General features: G+C 60.2%; 5 protein-coding genes across 11 annotated transcripts; 3 read left to right on the top strand and 2 right to left on the bottom strand.

Annotated features, from left to right (window-relative positions):
• Window positions 1-486: 486 nt before the first annotated feature.
• Window positions 487-1974, bottom strand: B3GNT9 (UDP-GlcNAc:betaGal beta-1,3-N-acetylglucosaminyltransferase 9). The gene has a single exon (XM_029209388.1). The coding sequence runs from the start codon at window positions 1952-1954 to the stop codon at window positions 746-748; it is 1209 nt and encodes a 402-aa protein (XP_029065221.1). The 5' UTR covers window positions 1955-1974; the 3' UTR covers window positions 487-745.
• A 1635-nt stretch (window positions 1975-3609) lies between these two features.
• Window positions 3610-10222, bottom strand: TRADD (TNFRSF1A associated via death domain). 2 transcript variants are annotated; one of them, XM_029210173.1, is made up of 5 exons: window positions 9662-10222; window positions 7075-7233; window positions 5899-6176; window positions 5623-5821; window positions 3610-5484 (listed from the first exon to the last, which is right to left on the bottom strand). In XM_029210173.1, the coding sequence occupies exons 1-5, from the start codon at window positions 9828-9830 to the stop codon at window positions 5174-5176; spliced, it is 1116 nt and encodes a 371-aa protein (XP_029066006.1). In that variant the 5' UTR covers window positions 9831-10222; the 3' UTR covers window positions 3610-5173. The 2 variants fall into 2 exon arrangements, with proteins under 2 accessions (XP_029066006.1, XP_029066014.1); XM_029210181.1 differs by having other exon boundaries at window positions 9865-10222.
• FBXL8 (F-box and leucine rich repeat protein 8) lies at window positions 9836-13691 on the top strand. 2 transcript variants are annotated; one of them, XM_029210201.1, is made up of 4 exons: window positions 9836-9880; window positions 11468-11644; window positions 12148-12250; window positions 12380-13691. In XM_029210201.1, the coding sequence occupies exons 3-4, from the start codon at window positions 12165-12167 to the stop codon at window positions 13350-13352; spliced, it is 1059 nt and encodes a 352-aa protein (XP_029066034.1). In that variant the 5' UTR covers window positions 9836-9880; window positions 11468-11644; window positions 12148-12164; the 3' UTR covers window positions 13353-13691. The 2 variants fall into 2 exon arrangements, with proteins under 2 accessions (XP_029066034.1, XP_029066024.1); XM_029210191.1 differs by having other exon boundaries at window positions 9839-9880; window positions 12034-12250.
• Window positions 13692-14182: 491 nt separating this feature from the next.
• Window positions 14183-19002, top strand: HSF4 (heat shock transcription factor 4). 2 transcript variants are annotated; one of them, XM_029210258.1, is made up of 13 exons: window positions 14183-14435; window positions 15069-15177; window positions 15269-15396; window positions 15488-15612; window positions 15879-15954; window positions 16098-16162; window positions 16688-16784; window positions 17008-17161; window positions 17387-17510; window positions 18013-18118; window positions 18217-18282; window positions 18411-18480; window positions 18762-19002. In XM_029210258.1, the coding sequence occupies exons 1-13, from the start codon at window positions 14313-14315 to the stop codon at window positions 18911-18913; spliced, it is 1395 nt and encodes a 464-aa protein (XP_029066091.1). In that variant the 5' UTR covers window positions 14183-14312; the 3' UTR covers window positions 18914-19002. The 2 variants fall into 2 exon arrangements, with proteins under 2 accessions (XP_029066091.1, XP_029066082.1); XM_029210249.1 differs by having other exon boundaries at window positions 14187-14435; window positions 17034-17161; window positions 17283-17510.
• A 668-nt stretch (window positions 19003-19670) lies between these two features.
• On the top strand, window positions 19671-23148 carry NOL3 (nucleolar protein 3). Of its 4 annotated transcripts, none has more exons than XM_029210228.1 (4): window positions 19671-19812; window positions 22120-22422; window positions 22573-22878; window positions 22973-23148. In XM_029210228.1, exons 2-4 carry the CDS (start codon window positions 22128-22130, stop codon window positions 22978-22980), a joined length of 609 nt encoding a protein of 202 aa, XP_029066061.1. In that variant the 5' UTR covers window positions 19671-19812; window positions 22120-22127; the 3' UTR covers window positions 22981-23148. The 4 variants fall into 4 exon arrangements, with proteins under 4 accessions (XP_029066061.1, XP_029066070.1, XP_029066054.1 ...); XM_029210237.1 differs by lacking the exon at window positions 19671-19812 and adding an exon at window positions 20017-20077; XM_029210221.1 differs by lacking the exon at window positions 19671-19812 and adding an exon at window positions 20259-20353.

Here is a 23148-nt window from a genome sequence, read left to right as displayed (position 1 = left end):
TTCCTTGGCTCCTCTGAAGGGGGTAGCACAGGCTCCAGTGGGAGAATGGCACAGTTGTGTGGGTGTAGTAGGTGGGTAGCTGGATATGGGGGAAGACTAGGTAGGACAATGCGCTCAGTCCCTGTGTGTCTCCATCCCTAATGTTCCAGCTAGCCCAGGGCTCAGGAGGGCTTGGCCCCAGGAAAGCAGATCTAAAGACCTAGACGTGGCTAAGAATGCAGTTTGAAGGGGCAAATAGGAAGCAAAACACCTACTTGCAGATTGAGTTGTGGCAGAATGGCTGCCGGTTCCATGAGGACTGAGGCCAGGCCCCTACCCATCCCTGTGGGGTCCAGCCTTGAGAAAGATCTGCATTTGTTGGCCTCACTCTAGGGGCTCCAAACTAAGAAGTATGGTCAGATTCCATGAGCCTCTGCCACCCCCACCCCCACCCACCTCCCTACTAGGAGGACCAGGCACGTTCACCTGCTTGGCAAAGAGCCTGGTTCTCCACCACCTCAGCCCTGGCTGTCTCAAAGGGCCACCATTAGATTGGTTCCAGATCACCTCCCAATAGGGTGTGTCAGCAGGAACCAACCTCAATCTTCACTCCCTGGGACCTTCTGGAGGAAGACACCTGGATGCCCCTTTCTGGGGAAGAATCACATACACAGCACTAATCCGCCTGGGAAACCTACCCTTCAAGCTACCTCCCACTTACCTCCTGGGTCTGAATGAGGGGGACTTATCGAGCTGTGACAGGTGGCTAGGGGGCCCACTGGAAGGGACCCGCAGCGACAGGCCATGGATGCGCACAGGCTGGCCCGTGTGGCCGGTGCAGCAAGTGCCACATAAGCCATATGTCAGCAGCCGAGAGCCCGTGCACTACAACCAGCTCGCGGTAAAAGCAGGGGTCGAAGGTGCGGAGGTGCGGAGCGGCTGAAGGTCGAGGGATGCCAAAGGTGCGGAAAGCAGGGTGAGGCTCAGGCGTGAGACGCAGGCGCTGTAGACACATGCCCAAAAAGACGTCGTCAATGGGGAAAAGCTCAACCTGCGCGCAGGCACCGGCCAGGCGGCGCAGCGTGGCCCGCGAGAGAACGAAGCCGCCGCCGCCTGCGTAGGCCGGGTAGGCGGGCAGGCCGTACACAGCCTCAGGGATGTAGTACTTGCTGGCCCGCACGCGGATTGGCCGCGCCTGCACTATCACGTCACCTGCAAGCAGGTCCTGCTGCGGGTCCCTTGGCGCCAGGAACTCCAGCAGGTTTCCCACGTGCACAAACACGTCGGCGTCGCCCTTAAAGACGAAGCGCACGTCGGGGCAGTAGGCGGAGGCCCAGGCCAGAAAATGGATCTCCTTGAGCGTTAGGTTGAAGAAAGTGTCGTCGAAGGCCCAGAGCAGGATGTCCGCGTACGCACGGCTCTCAGCACGCAGCAGGGCGCTCCAGTGCGTTCGAGTGCCCGCCCCTTCCGCGTCTGCCCCGTCTGTGCCCGCGCCCCGGGGCACGCCCAGCAAAAACACCCGGCGCACTAGCGCCCCCTGCACGCGACCCTCAGCACCCCACGTCTGGCGCACTGCTTGGCGCCGCTCGAAGTCCGCAGCCACCGACTTGACGGCGATGAGCAGGTCGGGTCCGCCGGGGGATGCGCCATTTCCTCGGCACTTGTGCGCCTGGTTAATGAGGAGAGGGAAGCGCCGCTGGTCCTTGGCTCGAAGATAGCGGCCAAAGTCAAAAGGTCCCGTGGGCGTGGGCGGCTCCGGCGTATCCTCTTCGTAGGCCGGCGGGGCTGCGCCCGCGTCCGGCGCCTGAAATACACGGAGCCCCGGGGTGGGCCCCGGCGCCGCCCTCCCTTGAGCTCGCGGCGCGTTCGTCGTCGGGGCCGCGCCATCGCGCTGCGCATAGAGCAGGAGGCCGAGGGCGGCGCCGAGGAGCAGCGTGAGCGACGCTTCTCCGCGTAGGCGCAGCCTCCGCCTCATGTCCGCCTGGCAGGCGCCCGCGGCCCCTGCGGAGAGACTTAGTCAGGGGCTCAAGACAAGGAAGCCAGCAGCCGGCAAGGGCTCCGGCCCCGCCCTCCCCGGGGGTAGGGCGCGGGAGACCACACGCCTGGGGTCTCCAGCTGCCGGCTGTTCATCCCCCTCCGTTGTCCTCCTACTTTGGGCCCTGACCCCCCACCGGGATGGGCACCCTGAAGGGGCAAGAAGTTCCTCCTAATAGCCGACTCCCACCCTCTCAGCTCCGGCCTAGCACGGTGCCCCAGAGCCAGAACAGGGAGACGCGGAGCCTCGGCCCCACCCTCTTCCCGCGTTGAGGCTGAATCCCTTCTACCCATCCCTACCCACCACGGCGGTCCTTGGGATCCTGATACACGTTCGGCCCTTGGGAGCGGCGTGGCCCCGGATGCCGGGGCCTCCGGGGCTCAGCGCGGGGTCCCAAGGGCGGCCATGGACGGGGCCTGGGCCAAATGCAACGTTGGCAGGAAGGGGGGCCGGGGCCGCTGCCACGTGACCCTACAGCTGTGTGCGCCCGGACATCTGGAGCTCAGTCAGCTCCGCCCTGGCGCTGCCGGAGCGCTGTCTCCTAGTGGAGACTAATCTCTGAGAGGGATCCTCACGGTCATCTCTCTCTGGGAAGCTCAAAGAGGTGAGTTCTGGTCTCCGTGCAGGCTCAAACTTCCCAATTCTGCCTTTCCGGCGGACGGGAAGAAGCATTAACCTTTCTGGTTAGTTTCCCCACCCCTGCCTCTCCGGAGCAGAAAGGGCCTGGGCTGGTCAGGAGTCCCAGCGCAGGAGGGCTTGGCATCGACCCCTCCCAGGCCATCCTTGGAAGTGCCTCTCCTCAGCTTTCCAGGAGCCCTGGTTCCGCAAGACAGGGTCCAAAAAGTGCCCCGGATACATGGCTGCCTCCTCTCTCCTGGCTCTGCCATGCCCGCCAGCAGACACACCACGCACACAAGGACCAACAAAACTGCATGCGCAATTCTCACAACCCTGGCAGCAGCTGTCATTGATCATGCCCAGATGGGGGATGCTGCCCCTCAGGGAGTTAAGTGACTTGCCCAGGATCGTACAGGCAGAAGGTAAGAGCACTGTCCCAGATCTTCTGGAATTCAGTCCAAGACTCTTTCCTCTGTCCTCCCTTGCCCCTCTCCCTATCCATCCACTTGGATGCAGGAGAGGGGGGCCAACCCTGTCTGCTTTAACTTCACAGGTGAGCACTTCAGTCTGTCTCTCCAGAGGCAGTTCTGAGTTCTTTAGTCCCTAGTGCCCCAGGCCATCATCACCTCCTGCAGGAAGAAATAACCAAGCCTGGGCCCACTGCAGGCCAGGTAGGGCTGGCAGGGATTGGTTTAGCTTGGGGGACTCCTGAAGTAGACCAGTGAGCAAAGGGTTTGATGTGGACACAGGCGGGCAGAGAGGCGCTCTGGAGATTGGGGCCCAGGCCTTGCCCAGCTCTGGCTGCCACCTCTCTCTTCTTGGAACTCAGAGCCTCCAGGTCCCAGCCATGCAGTGGGGCCTGGAGTAGACAACACCCACCCCACCCTGCCCCGCCCCACCCCACCCAAGAGTTTCTGAGGGCAGACTGTGAGAACCAGCACTGCTACCCAGTGCCATCCTCTTTCCAGTGGCTGTGACTGCGCCTTCTGACTTCTTCCCACCAATATTCTCCCTTACAAAATAAACCCTCTGACCTGAGCCTCCCTCTCCCGGTCACAGACTTCTCAGGAGTCGTCTACTCCGGCTGTCTCTGCTGCCTCACCTCCCATCCCTCCTGTGGTCTGGTTTCAGGCTGTCCACACCATGTCCCAGAAACAGCCCCCACCTAGTAACCTTTTCCCTGACTCCAGTGGACACTCCGCAGCTTTGACAGATTTGCAGCCTCCATCACAGCAGGTGGGTATTCCCCTGGCTTCCAAATCTGGTTTTCCTCCTTGCAATTTGGGTTGCTCTTTTTTCTGGTTGGTGACCTTCAGGACCTCCCCCTGGGCCACCCCACCCACTCCCACCTGTACATTTCTGAATCCTGGGCCTCGACACTCTCCTGAACTCAAAACTATAGATCCAGCTATCCTTGGACTCTCTCCCTGGATGTTCTACAGGAACATCATGCCCAACTTGTCCCAAACAGAGCAAGCACTTCACCTCCCTTCAGCAGGCAGCTCCACCTTCCCTCCAACTGGCAAAGGCAGAAACTCTGGAGTCCTCTCCCACCTCCCTCATTCAGTGTCACCAGGCCTGTTGTCCTTTGTCCTAGCTCAATGTTCATCCCTTCCCTCCATCTCTGCTGCTAACTGCCCCAGCCTGGGGCACTGTCTTTTCTCTCTCTCGGCATCCTCACCAGCCTCCCAGCCTTAACTGCCAAAACCCTTTAAAGGCCTCTCACTAGCCTCCAGATAAAATCCAAACTCTGTAAATTGGCTTACCTGACCCCATGCTCTCTGCCTCCCCCACTCACCAATGGGTCTCTGCAAATCCACCCACCCTTAGATCCAGCCACTCTAAACCTTCTGTTCTAAATCCCTTCCTCTCACCTTCCTCAAGACCTCACCTGAGGCTGACCATGCCCAGAATATTGCCCTTCTCTCATTCCACCACCAACATTCACACTCATTTCTCTCCCAGGAAGCCTAACCCCTAACCTGGGTTAGGCCCCTGCTCAGTTGCTCCCATAACTCCTTGTATTTTTCACATCAAAAAACTGGTAGTATTTTATTACTGTTTCTTCATATTCAGAGTCTCAGACTGAGTGTGAACTGGGGACAGGCAGGATTCGTGTGTTTTGTTCACCACAGTATTTGCAGCACCCAGGATGATGCCTAGGATACAGCAGGTCCTTAATGAATTATATTGAATTAATGAATAGTAATGAATTGTTCTGTGAATGAAGAGGTAAGGTCTGGCTGAAAGCCCCTCTTCTGCGGTGGGAAAAGGTGAGGTCGACCTCTTGCAGCAGGTCACCCATACGCTCTGTCTCTATCCTAGTATCTAGAACAGAACCTCCAGTGGCACCCCAGCAGACATTGTGGGTGCTTGTCTGACTCTTGGAGAGGGCAGCCATATCTGGTTGTAAGTATGGCGTCAGAGTCCCGTGGGTGGACAGGAGGTCAGCAGTAGCATTAGAAGGGACCCTACAGTCACCCAGGTGCTCCAAACCCTGGCTGGGCAACTGGCCGACTGCCCCTTTCTCTGGTACCCAGGCTAGGCCAGGCCGCCATGGGGATTTGCGAGGCCCAGCAAGTCCTCTGCCAGGCTGGTGAGTTCGTTCTCCTCGAGCGCCTCCACCAGGCGCTGCAGCGTGGCGCGGCGGCCCTCGGCCTGCACGAAGCGCCGCAGCAGCTGGAAGGCCTGCTCATACAGCCCTTCACGCTCGTATTCATAGGCCAGTGAGTCAAGCGCCGGGTCCCGCAATGCACGACAGCCGCGCTGCAAGGAGCGCCCCACCTTGCGCCACTTGAGGCCCACTGAGCGCGCGAACGTCTGTTGGTCCTGCAGGCTCAGCGGCCGGTTCACTGCAGGGGGAGTGGGAAGAGGAGTGAGCTTGGGACACCCTTCCATTTCCGCCCCGCGACTATCCCGCGCAGACCTCGCCCCTCCCCAAACTCCATCCTCCCGAGGATCCTGCCTCTGCTTCTCTCCGGGAGTCTCACCTACGGGCTGACCATGGAACAGAAAAGTCTGGCCAGACGACGGCGGCGGCGGCGGCTTCTCCTCCGACGGAGAGGGTGCCAGAGACTGCGAGGGGGCCGGAGCGCCCTCCACGTCGCCCCCTTGGCCCCCCGAGCCGCACGTCAGATTCCTGAGCGCATCCTCCAACTCTGTTAGTTCCTCATCCCGGAGCCGGTCGGGCTAGGGAGGGGAGTGCGGCGTCGGTGGGGGTCTTAGCCGCGAATCCCCACCCCACCCTGGCCCCAGCCCGGCCGCACCTTCTGGGCGAAGATGCAATTCAAACAGCGCTCCTCGTCGGTCAGCAAGGCATCTAGCTGCTCCGCGCCGGCGCGCAGCTCCAGTTGCAGCGGCACGGAGTGCAGGGTCAGCTCCGCCGCCAAGCACCCTTGCAGCGCGGCGCGCAGTGCCCCCTCGCGGTAGGTGCGGAGGAAGCGGCCGCAGGCCTGGCGCCCGCTGAAACGCAACTGCACGATCAGCTGCGGATCGCTGCGGTGGATCTTGAGCATCTGCAGCACGTCGGGGCTCCCGCCACTCTCTGCGGAGGCAGGCAGTCAGGTGGCATGCGGTCCCCCTGCGGGGCCATTCTCCAAGAGGCCGGAGGACGGATGAAGCCCCGGGTAAGACGCCCTCCCCATCCCCAGACCTAGGGGCGCGGCTATACGCCAGAGCTCCCAGCTGGGAAGCAAATTGGGATGCAAACAGCAACAACCCAGAATAAAGGCCAGGACCTATCACAGGGAGCACCCTAGGATGGAGTGTGTGCTACTCTATCCCCAATCCTGAAGCCCCAAATGAGGGTGGGCAAAAAGGACATGCAAGAGACTTTGCAGGGTAGAAAGGGGCGTTTGCCCTGGGCAGCCAAGCCCTCTGGGTAGGTGGCTGGCGGGACAGGGGGCGAGAGGTCTCAGGTTTTTGGCCTTCTAGTGTGGCTCCCCCCGCCCTGGAAGGAGAGGGGCTCTCGTCGCTCTGAGGCCGGAGCCAGATCCCCCTATTGGCTTCAACCTCCAGTGGCCTCTGCCCTGAGATGGGAAAAGGGGACCCGAAAGGTAGGTACTGGGGAGGGGGTCTTGGGCAAGGAGTGCTGCAGTGAGAGAGGAAAAGAAGAGAGAGGCACGATTAGTAGACAGCAGTGAGCGGGCTGATCCGGGGAGTGGGGGGGCATGGAGCAGGGGGACGTTAGTGCGCACATAGATAGATCATACAGAGACACAAGAGACACAAGTCTACACCCAAGGGCACATATGCATACACAGAGAAGACAGACGCTACACAACCAGGCGTCCTCCTCCTCCCTTCCCTAACGAATCTTTTCCTTAAAGTGGTGGTTAAGCACAGGCCCACAGAGTTGAAGAGGTGAGGTCTCAGTCCCTGGCCCCGCCCACAAAAGGCCCCAGGCCGGCCTTTCCTCTCCAAGTGCCTGACCACTCACGCACCTGCCAGGGCAGTCCGCAGAGCCCTGTACACCGCCACTTTCTGCTGCGGGTGAGCGTAGGCATCCGACAAGACCACCTTGTCCAGCGAGGACTCCACAAATAGGTAGGCACTGCCCACCCACTCCTCCAGCCCATTTGGCCCAGCCGCCATCTTGTCTCCTGGGGACAGAGATAGGCATTCAGATCACCCCAACCCAGCTCTGGAGACAACTGTCCAGTCCCACGTGGCCGAGCTGTCCCCTCAGCTGACATCCAGCCGTCCCCACCCAGCTGGCATACTTATGAGGGTAAGTTCATCATCCCACAGGCAGCCCCTTGTGCTTCTGGCTCTGCACAGCCCAGCCCAAACCAGCCCAGCCCAGCCAAGGTTTTCAGTGAGGACTGTCTCTCCACTGTCTTCTCAGAGAAAGAGCCCAGGGTCACAGGGATGGAAGAGGAGAGGGACAATGTTGCAGTAGAAACAACAAGTTCTGCTCCCTCCTCAGGCCAGGGTGTCTCTCTTTTTTTTTGTTGCGGTACGAGGGCCTCTCACTGTTGTGGCCCCTCCCCTCGCGGAGCACAGGCTCCGGACGCGCAGGCCCAGCAGCCATGGCCCACGGGCCCAGCCGCTCTGCGGCACGCGGGATCCTCCCGGACCGGGGCACGAGCCCGCTTCCCTGCATTGGCAGGCGGACCCCCAACCACTGCGCCACCAGGGAAGCCCGAGTGTCTCTCTTTTCAAAGCTGACTGGAGACATCCTTATCCTGGATGGTGCCCATGCCCCACAGCAAAACCAGACCCATGTGCTGGTATGGTATGCCCTCAGCTTAAATTTGAGCCCCCAGGATCCCTGTGGGACCAGAGCCCCCACTTTGGTTTTCTGACCTGAATTCCTACTATATCTCCAGGCTTCACTTCAAAGGACACCTGTAGTTTGCGCCTGCCCAGATTCCCTCCCGCAATCCTGACTGACCTCTGGGGCCTTCCCTCTTCCCTTGTCTCAATCCACGTGCCTGTTGGAGGGGCTAACTCCACTCCCTAGCTCCAGGCCTGGGCAAGTGAAACAGGCCTAGCCAATCTGCATATTCCATTCGCCTTCCTGAAATGATTTGTTCAGAGTTGGGCACAGGATTCAAGTTGGACCAATCAAAATCAACCTGCAAATTTGGCTGGATCAATAGGAAAGAGGCATAAGTTTCCCTTCCTATCTTGAAGCTGAGCTAGAAGGAAGGGTAGTTCTCCTCTGCCACTGCTTGGGAACAGCCTGACTGAGAATGAAACTGGCACAGGAGGCTACAGAGCCAAGAGATGAAGTGCACTCCTAACCACACTGTGTCCCATCTTGGACTTTTCCATTATGTGAGCTAAATCATTTCTGTTTATTCTGTGTTTCAGCTCTGCCCCCAAACCCTAACGTGAGAGCCAAATCTGGGACAGTACCTAGGAAGGAGCGCTCCAGCATCACCCAGACCTGGCAAGAAAAATAATACTTGATAACCCTACCCTGCGTCTGAGCACAGGGATATACCTTTTGAGCACCGCCCCCCCATAATCTTTTGGTAGAAGACATATTAATACTTGTGTGTTTACCCAAAACCATAGTCTGGAAATTAACAGGAAGTTACCATTGTTTACCTCTGTTGGGGAAGGGGGAGACTTGGCGTGATTTTTATTTTCACTGTATTTAGCAATATTCTACTTTATGTAAACCCCGTAGATGCAGTCCCGCCCCAAGGGGTGGATAAGTAAGGGTGGTAGTCTCCCCAGCAGGCCTACCTGCGGGACATTGAAAACCTGGAGGAGGGGGGAAGCTCCCTCACACTCACTACGACTGGACAAATGGGAGAAGTCAAACAGAAGTCAAACAGGCCTGCCAGGCTAGAGGTCGAGAAGGACAGATAACCTTTGAGAAGCGGCCGGGGCCCTTGGCTCGTTTCGCGCCCTTGGGAACTCCTTTCTACGTGTCCTTCCAAAGAAGCCCCTCCTCGGGAAGCCCCGCGCCCCACCCACCCAGAGTCCGCCTCTCTGCGGGAGGGGCCGGGCTGGGTTCTAGGAACTCTTAGCTGGATACCGACTCAAGAAAATATGCCCCTATGACCGGGAGCCAGCCGGTGCAGCGTTCTATTAACACGGCCTAACAGTGCCCGGGTAGCCCCACCTCTGGCCGGGTGGACGGTGACGGCCTGCTGGCGGGCGTGGCCCCTCAAGGACTGACAGGCTGAGAGTCCCAGCATCCTACTCAGCTGGGCCGCTCCCGAGCTCTCGAGGGGAGCTCCCCGGCCTCCCTCGTTCTGGAGTTCTGCTCTTGCTACTGGCCGGGGAGGGCAAAGGGTTTCTGCTCAAATATCTGTTCAGAAACAGCCCCACCCCGTCCTCTCACCCACAGGGTCCTGCCGCCCCTTGAAATCCCCTAACTGGGACAAGGAACTTTCGGGGACCAAGGTCCGTACCCTCTCTCCCGCCTCCCACGGAAACAGCCCAATAGGCCACCACCACCACCTGACCCGAGCAGCCGCGGATGACAACCGCGCCGCGCCCATGCTTCTGAGCCAGGATCCACCTCGGCTCCTGCCGGCACTGGGAAGCCCACCCACCCTCTGCACTAACCTGGCCGCCTCGGCTTGTCCCGGATTCCCACGCCCGCCCGGCTCCACTGGATTCGCGCTGCTTCCGGGTGTGCGCGGAGCGCAGGGGCGGCGCCCCAGTCCGAGCCGCCCCTTCTGTCCCGGCGTCCCGCCCCTTGGGCTCCCCGCGGTTCCTTCCCACCACTGTCCATCGCCGCCAGTCCCCAGTCTCTGGGCAAAACCCACCTGGTCCGCTGAGCAGGTAAGAAACTGGCGCCTGAGGTTAGACAGCAGGGAGAACAGCCCGCGGCAAGGGACTTCGAGGACTTGTGGTTCTTACGAGGCCGGAGGGCCCCAGGGTGAGAGCGGCTCCTCTTCCTCCAGCGGGCAAAGGATGGATCAACAAGGAGGCGCCCCTTGAGGACCAGACGTTTCTGGTGCCTTCTGTGTGGTAGAGCTTGAAGATCTCTGATCTCTGATACTCCCTGACACTCTGAACGGGGTGCCGGTGGGTCCCAAGTTCAGGCCTGGTGGAGGGTATCAGAAGCCCCAGGATACGCGAGGCGCAAATTCCAGCAGGGACCGTTAGCCTAGAAAATAGAAAACTGGCCAGTGGCGTGAAACGTTGGGTACGAAAACCTTTAAGGACCTTAAACTAAAATTGGCAACTTCAAAGAGGACGCACATTTTCCAACAAAGACCGCGCTCTCTCTGAGGTGGGTCTGCCGAATTCCAGCTGAACCTAAGCCGCCCAACGGGAGCCTGGGCTGCTTGGGGTTCAGGATCGGAACTTGAACCCAGGGTTCCTCAGGCCCCAGAAACCCAAGACTTTCTCCGCCCCGCCGGCCTTCTCTTGGAAGCACTCGGGACACCTCCCCCTGCGAGGTGGACGAAAGAGCCTCCCTTCTCTGGGCGGATTCGGTTGTGCCCCACCCGCGTCCCTGCTTTCTGATTGGCTTGTGGTCTCTGCCAATTAAAAGTTTTCCCTAATGCTCCCGCCCTATTAACCCTATCGTTACTCTCTAGTGACTGGCGGGGGTAGGACCGGGTTTCTCAACTTGGGACCTGTAGAATCCACCGGCGCTTGTTGAAATTCAGATTCCTGGGCCCTACTCTTTTTGGAGAGCCTAACTTAGTAGGTGGGGCCGTGGAATCTGTAGTGTGAACAAGTGTCCAAGTGATTCTGATGCCCCCGCGCCCTTTGAGAATGCCTCATTTCAATGGTCCTCGGTGCTTGGGCTTAGTCCTCCCCTAGTACTCAGGGTCGAAATTGGGAGGAAAGCAGTTCAGTGACCCCTGTGAGACTAGTCTGGGCCATATGGAGGCTGTAAGCGTGTAGTATAGGGAGGCAGGGGGAGGCAAGAGGGGCCCTCTGAGCTGGGGGGAGGACGTGGTTGTCTGGAGTCAGAGCCTGTGCATCCGCCTTCCAACTTGCTCAGAGAAAACTTTGGTAACTAGAAGAAAGATCCCATAGCATCATCCCAAATCCGGTATTCGGCTTTATCAACGTGGTGCACCGGTCGTGGTTGAGTTCCTTCTAATATAGCATAAAACGTGGATTTGCTCAACAAGTGAGAACGTAGTTTAAAGGAGAATCAGAGATCCTCGGCATCCAGGGCAGACTTCATGGGTCTGAGACCTGTGCACTGCACAGGGCCCCAGGCTTGGTTTAATAACTTGGTTAAATGCTCTGCTGTCACTGTCTGAAACCCTTAATAATGTTTTGAACAAAGAGACCCACATTTTCATTTTGCACTGGGCTCTGCAAATTACATAGCAGCTCCTGGGCTACAAGCATTTCTACACGTAGGCTCCAGGTGTTTCCCTCAACACTTTGGCCTTCCTGCAGCGGAACCCCCACCCTGCGCCCGGCCATGGCGGAGCCTGGAGAACAACTGCCGGAGGAGGTGCTGGCACTCATTTTCCGTCACCTGCCCCTGCGGGACCGCGCCGCTGCCGCGAGGGTTTGCAGAACTTGGGCTGCCGCTGCCACCTGCAGCACTGTGTGGCACAACACGAACATCAGGTGAGCAGGCTCCTCCCCCTCCCGCCTTCTCCCTGGTTCGGTGGAGTCAGGGCTTGGGGAGACACAGTGACTCTCCCCATATTAAAAAGCATAATCAGGACTTCCAGCGGTCCAGTGGTTGACTGGGCATTTCCAATTCAGGGGGCGTGAGTTCGATCCCTGGTCAGGGAACTAAGATTCCACATGCATGGGCCCCCCCCAAAGTGTAATAATTTCTAACAATTATTGGCCACCAACTGTGTACCAACCATTGTTCTAAGTGCCTTACACATATTAATTTATTTAATCCTCACTAAAACTTTATGTTAGATGGTAGATAGGTGGTATTATTATCTCCGTTGCACAGATAGAAAATTGAGGCAGAGAGATTTAATCGCTTCCTTACTCAGCTGAGAAGTAGCAGAGGCAAATGTGAACCTGGCAATCCAGAGCCCACGCCCCGCCTCCTTAAAGACCGCTGAGAAAGCCCTGTTCTTAAAATATCATTGGCTCTCCGTGGCAAGGTTTCAACCAGCGGCAGATGCATCTGAAGTCTTCTAAATGGATAGGATGGGAGTTCCCTTCTAGCATCACCTTGGAGCGACCAGGCATGGTCGGGACAGGGAGGTATGTGGGGAGGGGGCAGGAAGTGGGGATGGTAGCTGGAACCCAAGCTGAGGGGTGGGTTAGAGGCCTCTCTCCAGGTCGCGGGGACTCGGCCGGCTGATGCCTTTTCTCCACCACTCTACCCCCAAGTTGCGACTGTGAGCTAGAAGGCATGCAGCCGCAGTACCTCTCCGCTTGCCTGGACCACGTTCAGAATCTACGTCTGGAATTTGTGCCGTCCAGGGAGCCGAGCCGCCTGGCGGCCATAGAGTTGCTGACCGCACTGGCTGGCCGTAACCCCGAGCTGCGAGGCCTGTGCCTGGAGTGCCGCGGAGAAAAGCGGCTCTTCGACTCGGGTCGCGACGTTCTGGACGCCGTGCACGCCCTCTGTAGGGCAGCCCGCGCGCTGCGCCACCTCGACCTAAGGCGCTTGCCCTTCACACTGGACGACGCGCTGGTGCTGCAGGTGGCACACGGCTGCCCGGAGCTCTGCAGCCTTTTCCTGGATAACAGTACGCTGGTGGGCAGCGTGGGGCCAGGCTCCGTGCTGGAGCTACTAGAGGCCTGCCCCTGCCTGCGCGCCCTCGGCCTGCACCTGGCCAGCCTGTCGCGCACCGCGCTCGAGGCACTGGCGGCGCCAGACCGCGCACCTTTTGAGCTCCTGGCCCTGCGGTGCGCATGTCCCGAAGACGCACGCGCGTCGCCCCTGCCTAACGAAGCCTGGGCCGAGCTGAGCCGCCGCCACCCTGGCCTGGCCGTAGAGCTGGAGCTGGAGCCGGCTCTGCCTGCCGAGAGCGTGACACGCGTCCTGCAGCCTGCTGTGCCCGTGGCTGCGCTGCGCCTCAGCCTCTCTGGGGACACCGTAGGCCCGGTGCGCTTCGCAGCGTGCCACTACGCCGCAACCTTGCGCGCGCTCGAGGTGCGCGCTGCCGCCTCTGCCGAGCTGGACGCCGCGCTGGAGGAGCTGGCAGAGCGCTGCGTGGGCCTGCGCGAAGTGCACTGCTTCTGCGTGGTGCGACCCTCCGTGCTGCATGCCTTCCGCACGCACTGCCCGCGCCTGCGCAGCTACACGCTCAAGCTGACGCGGGAGCCGCATCCCTGGCGGCCCACGCTTGTGGCGTGAGGCGACAAACCCTCTTTCCCCTCCCTGCGGACGTGTGGCCTCTGAGATGCTGCGTGGGTTTGCCCCGGGGCGCGTCAGCTGCTAGTCCGCTCCTTTAGGACTCTGTTGTCTCTTGTCCCTCTCGAGGATTGGGGGCTGTGGGATGGCGTCAGTACCAGCCCGGAGCAACCTGAGTCCACGCGTTGCTGTCAACATCTGCAGACACCCACTGTCCCCGCCATACGGGGCTCACCCTCCTCTAACCCCAGTCCTCTGCAAACTTGCTCGGCGGCCCCGGCGTGGGAGGAGGGAGGGCACTGGTTCAAAGCATGCCTCAGGGTTGAGTGTGAAATAAATCGAGCAGTACCTCTACGTCCTGTGAAAGGCCGGGTCCGCTCTGAAGGGGGAGGGAGGAGAACCAGCAGATGCCGGAGGAGGGGTCCGGGCAGGGGTGGGAGAGTTCGAGACCTCACGGTTTACTTCCACTGGTGCGGCTGCGGGGGTCAGTGTCGGGGCACTCGCATCTTCGGAATGACAACGCCCCAGGGTTCGGCGGGAGGGGGCCAGCTTCTCCTTCCCCCACCCTCCCGCTCTCAAGCTCGCTCCTATCTGCCCCTCTACCCGAGGCTTCACTATGCCCACGCCATCGCCTTATAGGACTTTCCCAGCCCACACCACGCTGTGTACGCTGGATTCTCCCGAAGAACAAAGGAGGAAACAGCGGGCCTGAGAGAGGGGTGGGACTCGAACGCAGGTCTACCTCCCTACCGCACCCCGCCCCCACGCACATACTGCCCTTTCTGTCTGCCAGTGCTGAGGCCGCGGTCAGAGCCCCGCCCCGCTGGTTCGCACGTGGCCCCCACCTGACCCGGCGCCGGGAGGCGGAGTAGGGCGGAGCGGGAGGCAAACGCAGCACTTTCCGCGGCTTTGACAAGCCCGCGGCGGCCGGGCCCAAGCGTTAAACGGGGCCGGGACTGCGCCATGCAGGAAGCGCCAGCCGCGCTGCCCACGGAGCCGGGCCCTAGTCCCGTGCCAGCCTTCCTTGGCAAGCTGTGGGCGCTGGTGGGCGACCCGGGCACCGACCACCTGATCCGCTGGAGCCCGGTGAGGGCTGGGGCCTTTCGACTTCCTCAGTGGTCCCCGGGATTCCTCCACGTCAGTGAACGTCCACGCTCACCCAGTCCCTGCCTGGGACGGGGCTGAGGGTCCCTTGATTCAGCCGTCCAGGGTATGCGACGGCTTGGAGGGGGTATTCGAGGTGGAGGTGAGGCGACTTCCTCCGGGCAGAGGAAAAGGGTAGGAGCCTTCTGGAGGAGACCTAGAACCCGAAGGATCTTCCAGGTCATTTAGTTCCCACCCTGCCCATCAGACAGATTGGAACACAGAGAGGCCAGGAGAAGGGAAGGGCTGGGCCTGGTTCTAGCTCAGAGTCACATCGCGGGTCTGGGAGCCGTCCGGGGCTGGAACCCAGGTTTGCCCTCTGCTCTTACTTTCAGAGAACCGAGTACGGAGTCTGGGTGGGCTGGGATAGAGATTGTGGTCGCCCCAGGCTAGGCCAGAGCTGGTTCTGGCCTGGCCTCGTCCCACGTCCCCACGAATGGCAGCCTCGGTCCCCAGAGTGAGTGCGAGTGTGTATGCGCGCGCGCCAGAGCGCTGGCTTCGCCGTGGGCGGGCACCGCTCACGGTGTCGTCTGGTCTCCGCCCGCACGGTGGGTGGGCGGGCGGCGTTCTCCACAGAGCGGGACCAGTTTCCTCGTCAGCGACCAGAGCCGCTTTGCCAAGGAAGTGCTGCCCCAGTACTTCAAGCACAGCAACATGGCGAGCTTTGTGCGGCAACTCAACATGTGTGAGTCCCTAGGGCCGGTAGGGACGCGGGCGTGGGTGACTTGGTGCGGGGGGGGGCGGGGCAATTTACGCCCCCACGCCCTACTCCCTAGACGGTTTTCGGAAGGTGGTGAGCATCGAGCAGGGTGGCCTGCTGAGGCCGGAACGGGACCACGTCGAGTTCCAGCACCCGAGCTTCGTGCGCGGCCGAGAGCAATTACTGGAACGCGTGCGGCGTAAGGTGGGGGCGGCCTGCAGGAACCAGCAAACCGGGGTGGAGGTGGGACAGCTGTTTCCTGCGACTCTGACTTGAGGGTGCCTCCCACCTGCAGGTGCCTGCGCTGCGCGGCGACGACGGCCGCTGGCGCCCTGAGGACCTGGGCCGTCTTCTGGGCGAGGTGCAGGCTTTTCGGGGAGTGCAGGAGAGCACCGAGGCGCGGCTGCGGGAGCTCAGGCAGTGCGGGGGAGGGGGCGGAGGAGGATGGGGAGGGGGAAGGGAGGGTCTGGGCGAGGGGGCACTGGCTTCCAAGCGTTTCTAGGCAGCTCCTTCCTCTCTCATGCCTTGGCGCCTCCATCAAGACCAATGGGCCGAGCTGAGGAAGTCTGTTGTCTATGGACGGGTGATCATCCGAGTGGGCGCGGGTTCAGGCCTGCCATTCTGTGGGGGGTGGTGACCGGGCGAGCTCTCAGATGCCTCAGCACCCTCCCACGCCTTTCCCCCAGGCAGAACGAGATCTTGTGGAGGGAGGTGGTGACGCTGCGGCAGAGCCACGGTCAGCAGCACCGGGTCATTGGCAAGGTGTTCCTCTGCCCCCTACCCCACTTCTCTCTCTCACTCCTGAACGTACCACCCGCCCCCCAGTCCTGGAAGCCACCTGGAGTGCCTCGTTAGGGTGGGGGGCAAGGTCCAAAGTATGAGTTAACCCTTTGCTTTCTCTTCAGCTGATCCAGTGCCTCTTTGGGCCACTTCAGGCGGGGTCCAGCAGCGCAGGAACTAAGAGAAAGCTGTGAGTGAGAAACCCAGGGACGCCCCCACCCCTTCCAGGACCCTCACAGAAACCCAGGCAGGACTCCTTCTCCTCCAGAAGCCCCTTCCCCTGGAATCCTCATTCTTTTTCCCTGCATTACAGTCTTCCTCACCCAATGGCCATCCCCCCAAGGGCCCCCTTCCAGGGCTTTCCCCCTCTACCCCCAACTCTACCACCAAAACCCCCTCTCTCAGACCCCTCAGTTCCAGGACCTTAACCCCATATTTCCACCCCATCATCCCCTTACCCCTCACCCCAAAGCATCCCAACAGCAGAGGGTCTGGGTCTCAAACCACACTCCCTCCCTCTCCTCTCTACCCCCTAAGGGCCCCCATCTCTGGGGGGAGCCCCTTCTGCCTCTAGCATGTGACTGATGCCCTGGCAACAGGCCTCAGCTCTGCTGACTTGGCTGCTGGGGCCTGTGGGAGGGAGGTGGTGCAGGCTGAGGGGCATGGGAGATGAACCTACCCAGCCCCCTGCCTGTGCCCTGGCCACCCTGCACAGGTCCCTGATGCTGGATGAGGGGTGCCCAACACCAGCCAAATTCAACGCCTGCCCCCTACCTGGTGCCCTCCTGCAGGACCCCTACTTTATCCAATCGGTAGGTTTTTGCTTCTCTCTTCCCTAGAGCACAGCTCGGTTTATGGAGAGCCTGTTCCCTTTCCACATTCCCCAAAAAGAAGAGAAGATGGAGGCCAGCTTTCCCTCCCACCAGACCCAGGCTCCCCAGCATGGGCCCAGCTTCCTCCCTCAAACCTTCCCCCTTAGATCTAGCCCATGTGGTACTGGTTGGGTTCTGGCTTACCCTGTGGCTTGAGGTGAAGGGCTGGGCCTCATCTTCTACTTACAGCCTCTCCCAGAGACCACCCTGGGCCTCAGCAGCCCTCACAGGGCCAGGGGCCCCATCATCTCTGACATTCCGGAAGACTCTCCATCCCCTGAAGGAACCAGGCTTTCTCCCTCCAGTGGTGGCAGGAGGTAAGAGGGACAGGGGCTGCCCTCTGGGGAGCCTGTGGCTGAGGGCCTGGCAGCCCAGATGGCTGTGGGGATGGGGGAGAGGTCAGTGCCAGGGTCTGGCTGAAGCTTTTCTCTGGTGCAGGGAGAAGGGCCTGGCACTGCTCAAAGAAGAGCCAGCCAGCCCAGGGGGGGAAGGCGAGGCCGGGCTGGCCCTGGCCCCAAACGAGTGTGACTTCTGCGTGACAGCACCCCCACCGCTGCCTGTGGCTGTGGTGCAGGCCATCCTGGAAGGGAAAGGGAGCCTTAGCCCCGAGGGGCCCAGGAGTGCCCAGCAGCCTGAACCAAGAGGCCCCAGGGAGGTTCCTGACAGGTGAGCAGAGAGACCATTTTTGACTGTAAGCCCTGTGGGCCACTTCTGCAGCTAGATCAGCACTAACTAGCCCCCAGACTTCCCAGCCTTCTCTGCCCCTTGGTGGCTGGCTGGTCGGTTGGGCACCACGGTCTCACCTGATTTCTCAGAGCTGCTCTAAGGAGTACCAGCTTCAGAGGCCCCTAGAAAGTGGAAACATGTCAGTGGTAGGGCTCAGGAATCTGCATTTTAAATGCAACCACTGGGGTGCTTGTAAAGTACGCAACAGTTTAAGAACCACTGATATTGATAATTTCATAGGGAGGGGACACAACCCAAACCTCAGGCCAAAAGTAGGAAGTAGAGGCACTCTCTGTGTGCCCCTCTATGTGTGTGTGAGGGATCGTCTTCCAGCATTTTCTATATGTTGTCAGATTTAGATCCTGATGTATTCAGGTTCCTTGGGAACCTAATGGGGGGTGGGGTTGGGCACTGCAGGCCAACGGCAGTTTTCCGTGCACAGGGGGCCTCTGGACCTGGAGAGAGGAGCCCGGAGCCCGGAGAGTGTGTTGCCTCCAATGCTGCTTCGGGCCCCCCCTGAAAGTGTGGAGCCTGCAGGGCCCCTAGATGTGAGTACACCTTCAGCAGGGCAGAGGCATGGGGCTTGGTGGGGTCCAGCTGTTTGTGCAGCCTGGGGAGGACACCACTGACCCAGAGCTCCCCCTAGGTGCTGGGCACCAGCCTCCAAGGGCGGGAGTGGACTCTCATGGACTTAGACATGGAGCTGTCCCTGGTAAGACGGGGGTGGGGAGGGCAGGGGGTTCAGGGTTGTTCAGCCAAGCCCTTTAGTCCACAGCTGTTCTCCCTCAGCCAAAGCCCCAGCTCCCCTCCCCAGCTGCTTCCTGGGGTTCTCTTATGCAGTTGCAGCCCTTGGTTCCAGAGAAGGGTGAGACTGAGCTGGCGGTCAAGGGGTTAAATTCTCCAGGGCCAGGTAATAATTGTGGTGACTCAGGACCTGGGGGAGGCCCATAGGGGCCGGAGCTACAAGGATTGCGTGGGCGGGGCAGTTGGTGTTTTGGAGGGAAATCCCCGGAGGCAGGCTGCTCTGCAGAGTACTGCTTAAGCTGCTTGAGCCACTGGAAGAGAGTGGGGGGGGGTTGAGAGTGGATGTTTCATCCTAACTGACCGGAGGGCAAGGCGAGTGAAGCTCTCCTTCCCTGAAGAAAGGAGGCGACCATTTCTCCCCGCTGAGCACAGCCCCACTCCTCCTAGGGAAGGACTCCATGCTGGGGGCACCACTCCTGCTGGATGTCCAAGCCGCTTTGGGAGGCCCAGCCCTCAGCCTGCCGGGAGCTTTAACCATTTACAGCGCCCCTGAGAGCCGCGCCTCCTACCTGAGCCCAGGGGCCAACCCCTCCCCCTGAGAGCCCTCTCCACTCTGAAACCAGCCTGGCTGAGGGGTGGGCTGGCCGCCAGCACGCCCGGCTCGGCTTCCTTGAGCCCCTGCTGGAGGCTGAGTGAAGCCCCTCCTACTTTGGCAGCCCCTCTCCAATACCGAGCCCTGCATAAAACTGCGTTTTTTTCTGTGTTTCTGGTCTCTTTTCTCTACCGACCATGGAGCACAGAAGTCATGGGTGGGGGGCGACTTGGCATTCGTAGCAGCGTCCAGATCCTAGGGCTTTAATCGAGGAACCCTTGAAGGGTGGAGGTGCTTGGGGAGCCTGCCCCTAGTTCTCCTGCTTAGGCCCCATCCTCCGGGTCCGAATCCAGGGCTGGCGCGTGGCCACTGCGACCTCCGGGAAGCGGGGACTTTTGGGGTCACACCCAGCACCGCAGTGCATCCGTTCTGTGAGCCTGGGTAAGCTGGTCTCCTCTGAGCCTTGTCTGTGACAGGCAAAGATGGGTGTAAAACGCCTGGGAATTGCCGGGGTACTTGGGGCCGCGGGCTTAACTGTCCCCTCCCTGACTCAATCGGCGCGCCAGGGGTGAAGAGGGAAAGCCGACTACGTGTACGAGCCCGGGCGGTACGCGGCTTCCGCGACCTGCCTCCCCGCGTCCCGGGAAGAATGGCCCCCTTTCCCCACCCCCTCCGGGTTCCCGGCAGCCCTGGCCGGCCCGCCCCCGCCGCAGCTGCTGCTTCCATCTCTACCCCGCCCGGCCCTTTCTGCCTCGTCATCTCTTCCCCAGCCAAGGCTTGACCAGTGAGTGGGGCCGCCGGGAGCGCACGGACCGGGAGCTCCCCGGACCCCCGGCTGCGGTGGGGAAGAGAAACTGAGTTTGGGCAAAATCCGCGCCCCACCAAAACCAGCCGCACCCGAAGGAGGTCTGTGAGCCCCGCCCCTCGGCAGGACTCTAGCTCTGGGGCTGGGTGGAGGGGAGTTAAGGGTTCGCACGTGCTCAAAGGCTCCCGCAGTTTTCCACCACCTTCGCTCCCTAGCAAAAGGACGCGCGGGGAGCGAGGTGGGGAGGGCGGCAGAGACCCCGTTCACGCCTCGTAACTGGAGCTGCCTGGTGCTCCGGGAAGGATCTGGGCTGTGAGCACTGAAGGAGATAACTTCGGTATTCACTTCTGAGCATTGAGTTTCAGGGTGAGGACCTGTACCAGCTGGTGTCTCTGCACCCCAGACAGGACAGAGGACAGGACTCGGGGTAACGGAAGGAGGAGGCTAACATGAAAAGAACTTGGGGAGGCATGAGAGAGAAGGAGGGACCAGTCTAATCTTCCTCCTCCCTCTCTGCACCTGTACAGAGTGGGTTCTGTCCTCCCTCCCTTCCTGCACTCGATTTGGGGGACAGGCTTTGGAAGCCTCAAGTGAAGAGGGCAGAGGATCCACAGTACACAGTGCAGTGATGTCAGCCTAGTGGTGAGGGTGTATGTTGTTCACTGGGGTACGGAGGAGAAGGAACCAGTCTGCTTGTGGGACACTCAGGCATTGGGGTGGATGAGGGGACATTTGAGTCTTGGAGGATGGATCCACAGCATGGAGGGAGGAAAGGGCATTCCAGGCCTAGGCAACAGCACCTGCGAAGTTTGGGAAGTGCCAGTACTGAGTGGTGGAGGGAAGTGGGGGAAAGCCTGGCTGTCCAGGGGGTGGGAAGTGAACAGATAGTCGGGATTCTCTCTGATAAGCTGTGGGGGGTGGGGGACAGGTAGTTACGGCTGACATTGTGCTTGGCAGGAGACCTTGTAGTTCAGGCTGGAGCAAGTCAGATTCCACTTCTGCCACTTGATCTCTCTGAGCCTGTCCCCTTATCTGTAAAATGGGGACAAAAGCCCTACCCCAGAGAGTTGTCAAAGTCACTGTTCTGTGGGGGTGATGGGATAGGAGTGAGCGGTACTCAGAGAGACTGTTATAGGAGATGAGGTGACCATAGAGGGGTTGAGGGAGATGCTGATAACTCACTGAGAAGTGGAGGAGCAGCATTTGTCCCTGATGGGACATGAAGGGAGAGAGAGGGGTAAAGGGTAGTCCTGGTCTCTGCTCATGGCCTGGGGGAAGGTCTGACACTTCAGTATGGCTAGGAGGGGTGAAGTGACCAGGGAGGCATAGCATGACACCAGGTAGTGAGACCTGGGAAGCAGGATGGGGGCTAGGACCAAATCCTAGACCTAGAACCAGGTAAGGAGGTAAAGGAGGGACTCCAAAGGGAGGATGAGATCCAGGAGGGTGTTTTGTGGACAAAGCCAAGGCCAGGGGAGATGGGCTGAGAGGGGGAGTGGTCCAGGGCCTGACCTAATTGCCCTTAATGCCAGGGGCCTTGCTGCCTGGGTCAGGCCACCCAAGAGGAGATGGGCCATTGTCCTTGGTTGTCAATAAATGAACAAAGCAGATTAATTTCTGCCTAACACCTGCTGTTTGGAAGAGACAGCCTCTCAAAATGGGAGGATCTATGGAGGAAAACAGTGAAAATTCAATGTTTGCTGGTAGCTTTTGTGAGTTGGGCCCTGGGTACTTAAAGATGATGGCTGTAAATCATTCCCAGGGCAGCAGGGAGACAGTTTGGTCTCAGGTGATGTCAGGAGATCTTGGTCAGAGCTAAGACTCAAGGGAATTCAGGTATCCCTGCTCAGGTATTAGAACCAGGAGAGACCATGAGACCACTTTGGGGTTACAACATGGTGGTGGCATTGGTGAGGTGGTGCAGGGGCAGGGCCTGTCCTGGAAGGATGGACCTCAGGATAAGGGGTCTGGACTTCCTCCGGTGGGTGAGAGGAGCAGCGGAGGCTCTTAGCACTTCAGGATCTGGGAGTGGGGGGATTCGGGGCTCTGCAGGGTCTAGGATGGAAGTGAAAGGCTAGACTAAGTAAGTGGTGAGGTTGACAGAAATATTGGACAGACTGGGAAGAACCTGACTGCAAGCTGGGTGTGGGGGTATCAGGATCAGTTGTAGGTCTTTCTGCCTGTTAAGTTGGGGAAGCAGGTTGGGAAAGAGAAGTTAGTTTGGATAAACTGGGTCTGAATGGATCGCAGGATCTGCAGGTGGCAGGGGCTCAGGAGGGAAGACATGCTTGGGGAGAGCCGTCAGAGTAGAGACCCCAGTCACGGGTGTTCACTGGGGCCCTGGGAGAGAGGTCAAGGTCAGGGGAGCTCCGGCCCCCACTACCTCTCTCCCCCCACCTCCCATGCAGCCCCCACCATGGGCAACACGCAGGAGAGGCCATCAGAGACGATCGATCGCGAGCGGAAACGCCTGGTAGAGACGCTGCAGTCGGACTCGGGGCTGCTGCTGGATGCGCTGCTGGCACGGGGCGTGCTCACCGGGCCCGAATACGAGGCGTTGGACGCGCTGCCTGATGCCGAGCGCAGGGTACGCCGCCTGCTGCTGCTGGTGCAAAGCAAGGGCGAAGCCGCCTGCCAGGAGCTGCTGAGCTGCGCCCAGCGAACCGTGCGCGCGCCCGACCCCGCCTGGGACTGGCAGCACGTGGGCACGGGTGAGAGCGCGCGCGGGGGCGGGGCCTAGGTCAGAGGAGGGGGCGTGGCGTGGGAGCAAGGAGTTGAGGTCTTCCCCAAAGACCCGCACGTGTGCAGGGGAAACCTCAGAGGGGTAAAATGAATCTGAGACACTCCCACCTCCGCCGTAGGCTACCGAGAACGAAGCTACGACCCTCCATGCCCAGGCCACTGGGCTCCTGAGGCAGCTGGCCCAGGGACCGCATGCCCCTGGCTGCCCAGAGCTTCAGATTGCGATGAGGCCCGGGGTCCTGAGGACTCCGAGGCAGCGCAATCCGGAACCCTCGAGGAAACTGAGCCAGAGCTGGAAGCTGAGACCCCTGAAGGGGCTGAGCCGGAGTTGGAACCCCAAATGGATCCTGAACCAGAGCCAGGGACAGAACCAGAGCCAGAACTGGAGCCGGAGCCTGACCTAGAGGCTGGGGACGAATCTGAAGGTGTGAGGCCGACCAAACCTGGTGGGAGGGCGTGGCCTGGGGGGCGGAGGGGGGGGGTCCACCTGACTGACCACACCCCTTCCGTCATCTCTAGATTCCTGAAAGCCTTAAAGCTGACAGGCCGCTCCTCGCCCTAGCAGGATGGGATCTAGGATCCTGCCCTGCCGGGGTCAGATGCCACGAAGGCTCCCTCTGTCCCAGTACCACTGAAAGTGAATAAACTCTGGAGGGTCAGCTTGGACTCTGTGATTCTGGCTCTTCGCCCAGGAA

This window comes from Monodon monoceros, unplaced genomic scaffold, assembly GCF_005190385.1.
Source record: "Monodon monoceros isolate NGI ecotype Baffin Bay Population unplaced genomic scaffold, NGI_Narwhal_1 Super_Scaffold_10, whole genome shotgun sequence".
Taxonomy (NCBI): domain Eukaryota; kingdom Metazoa; phylum Chordata; class Mammalia; order Artiodactyla; family Monodontidae; genus Monodon; species Monodon monoceros.
The sequence above is the reverse complement of the archived record's forward strand: the minus strand, read 5'-3'. Positions and strand labels throughout refer to the sequence as shown.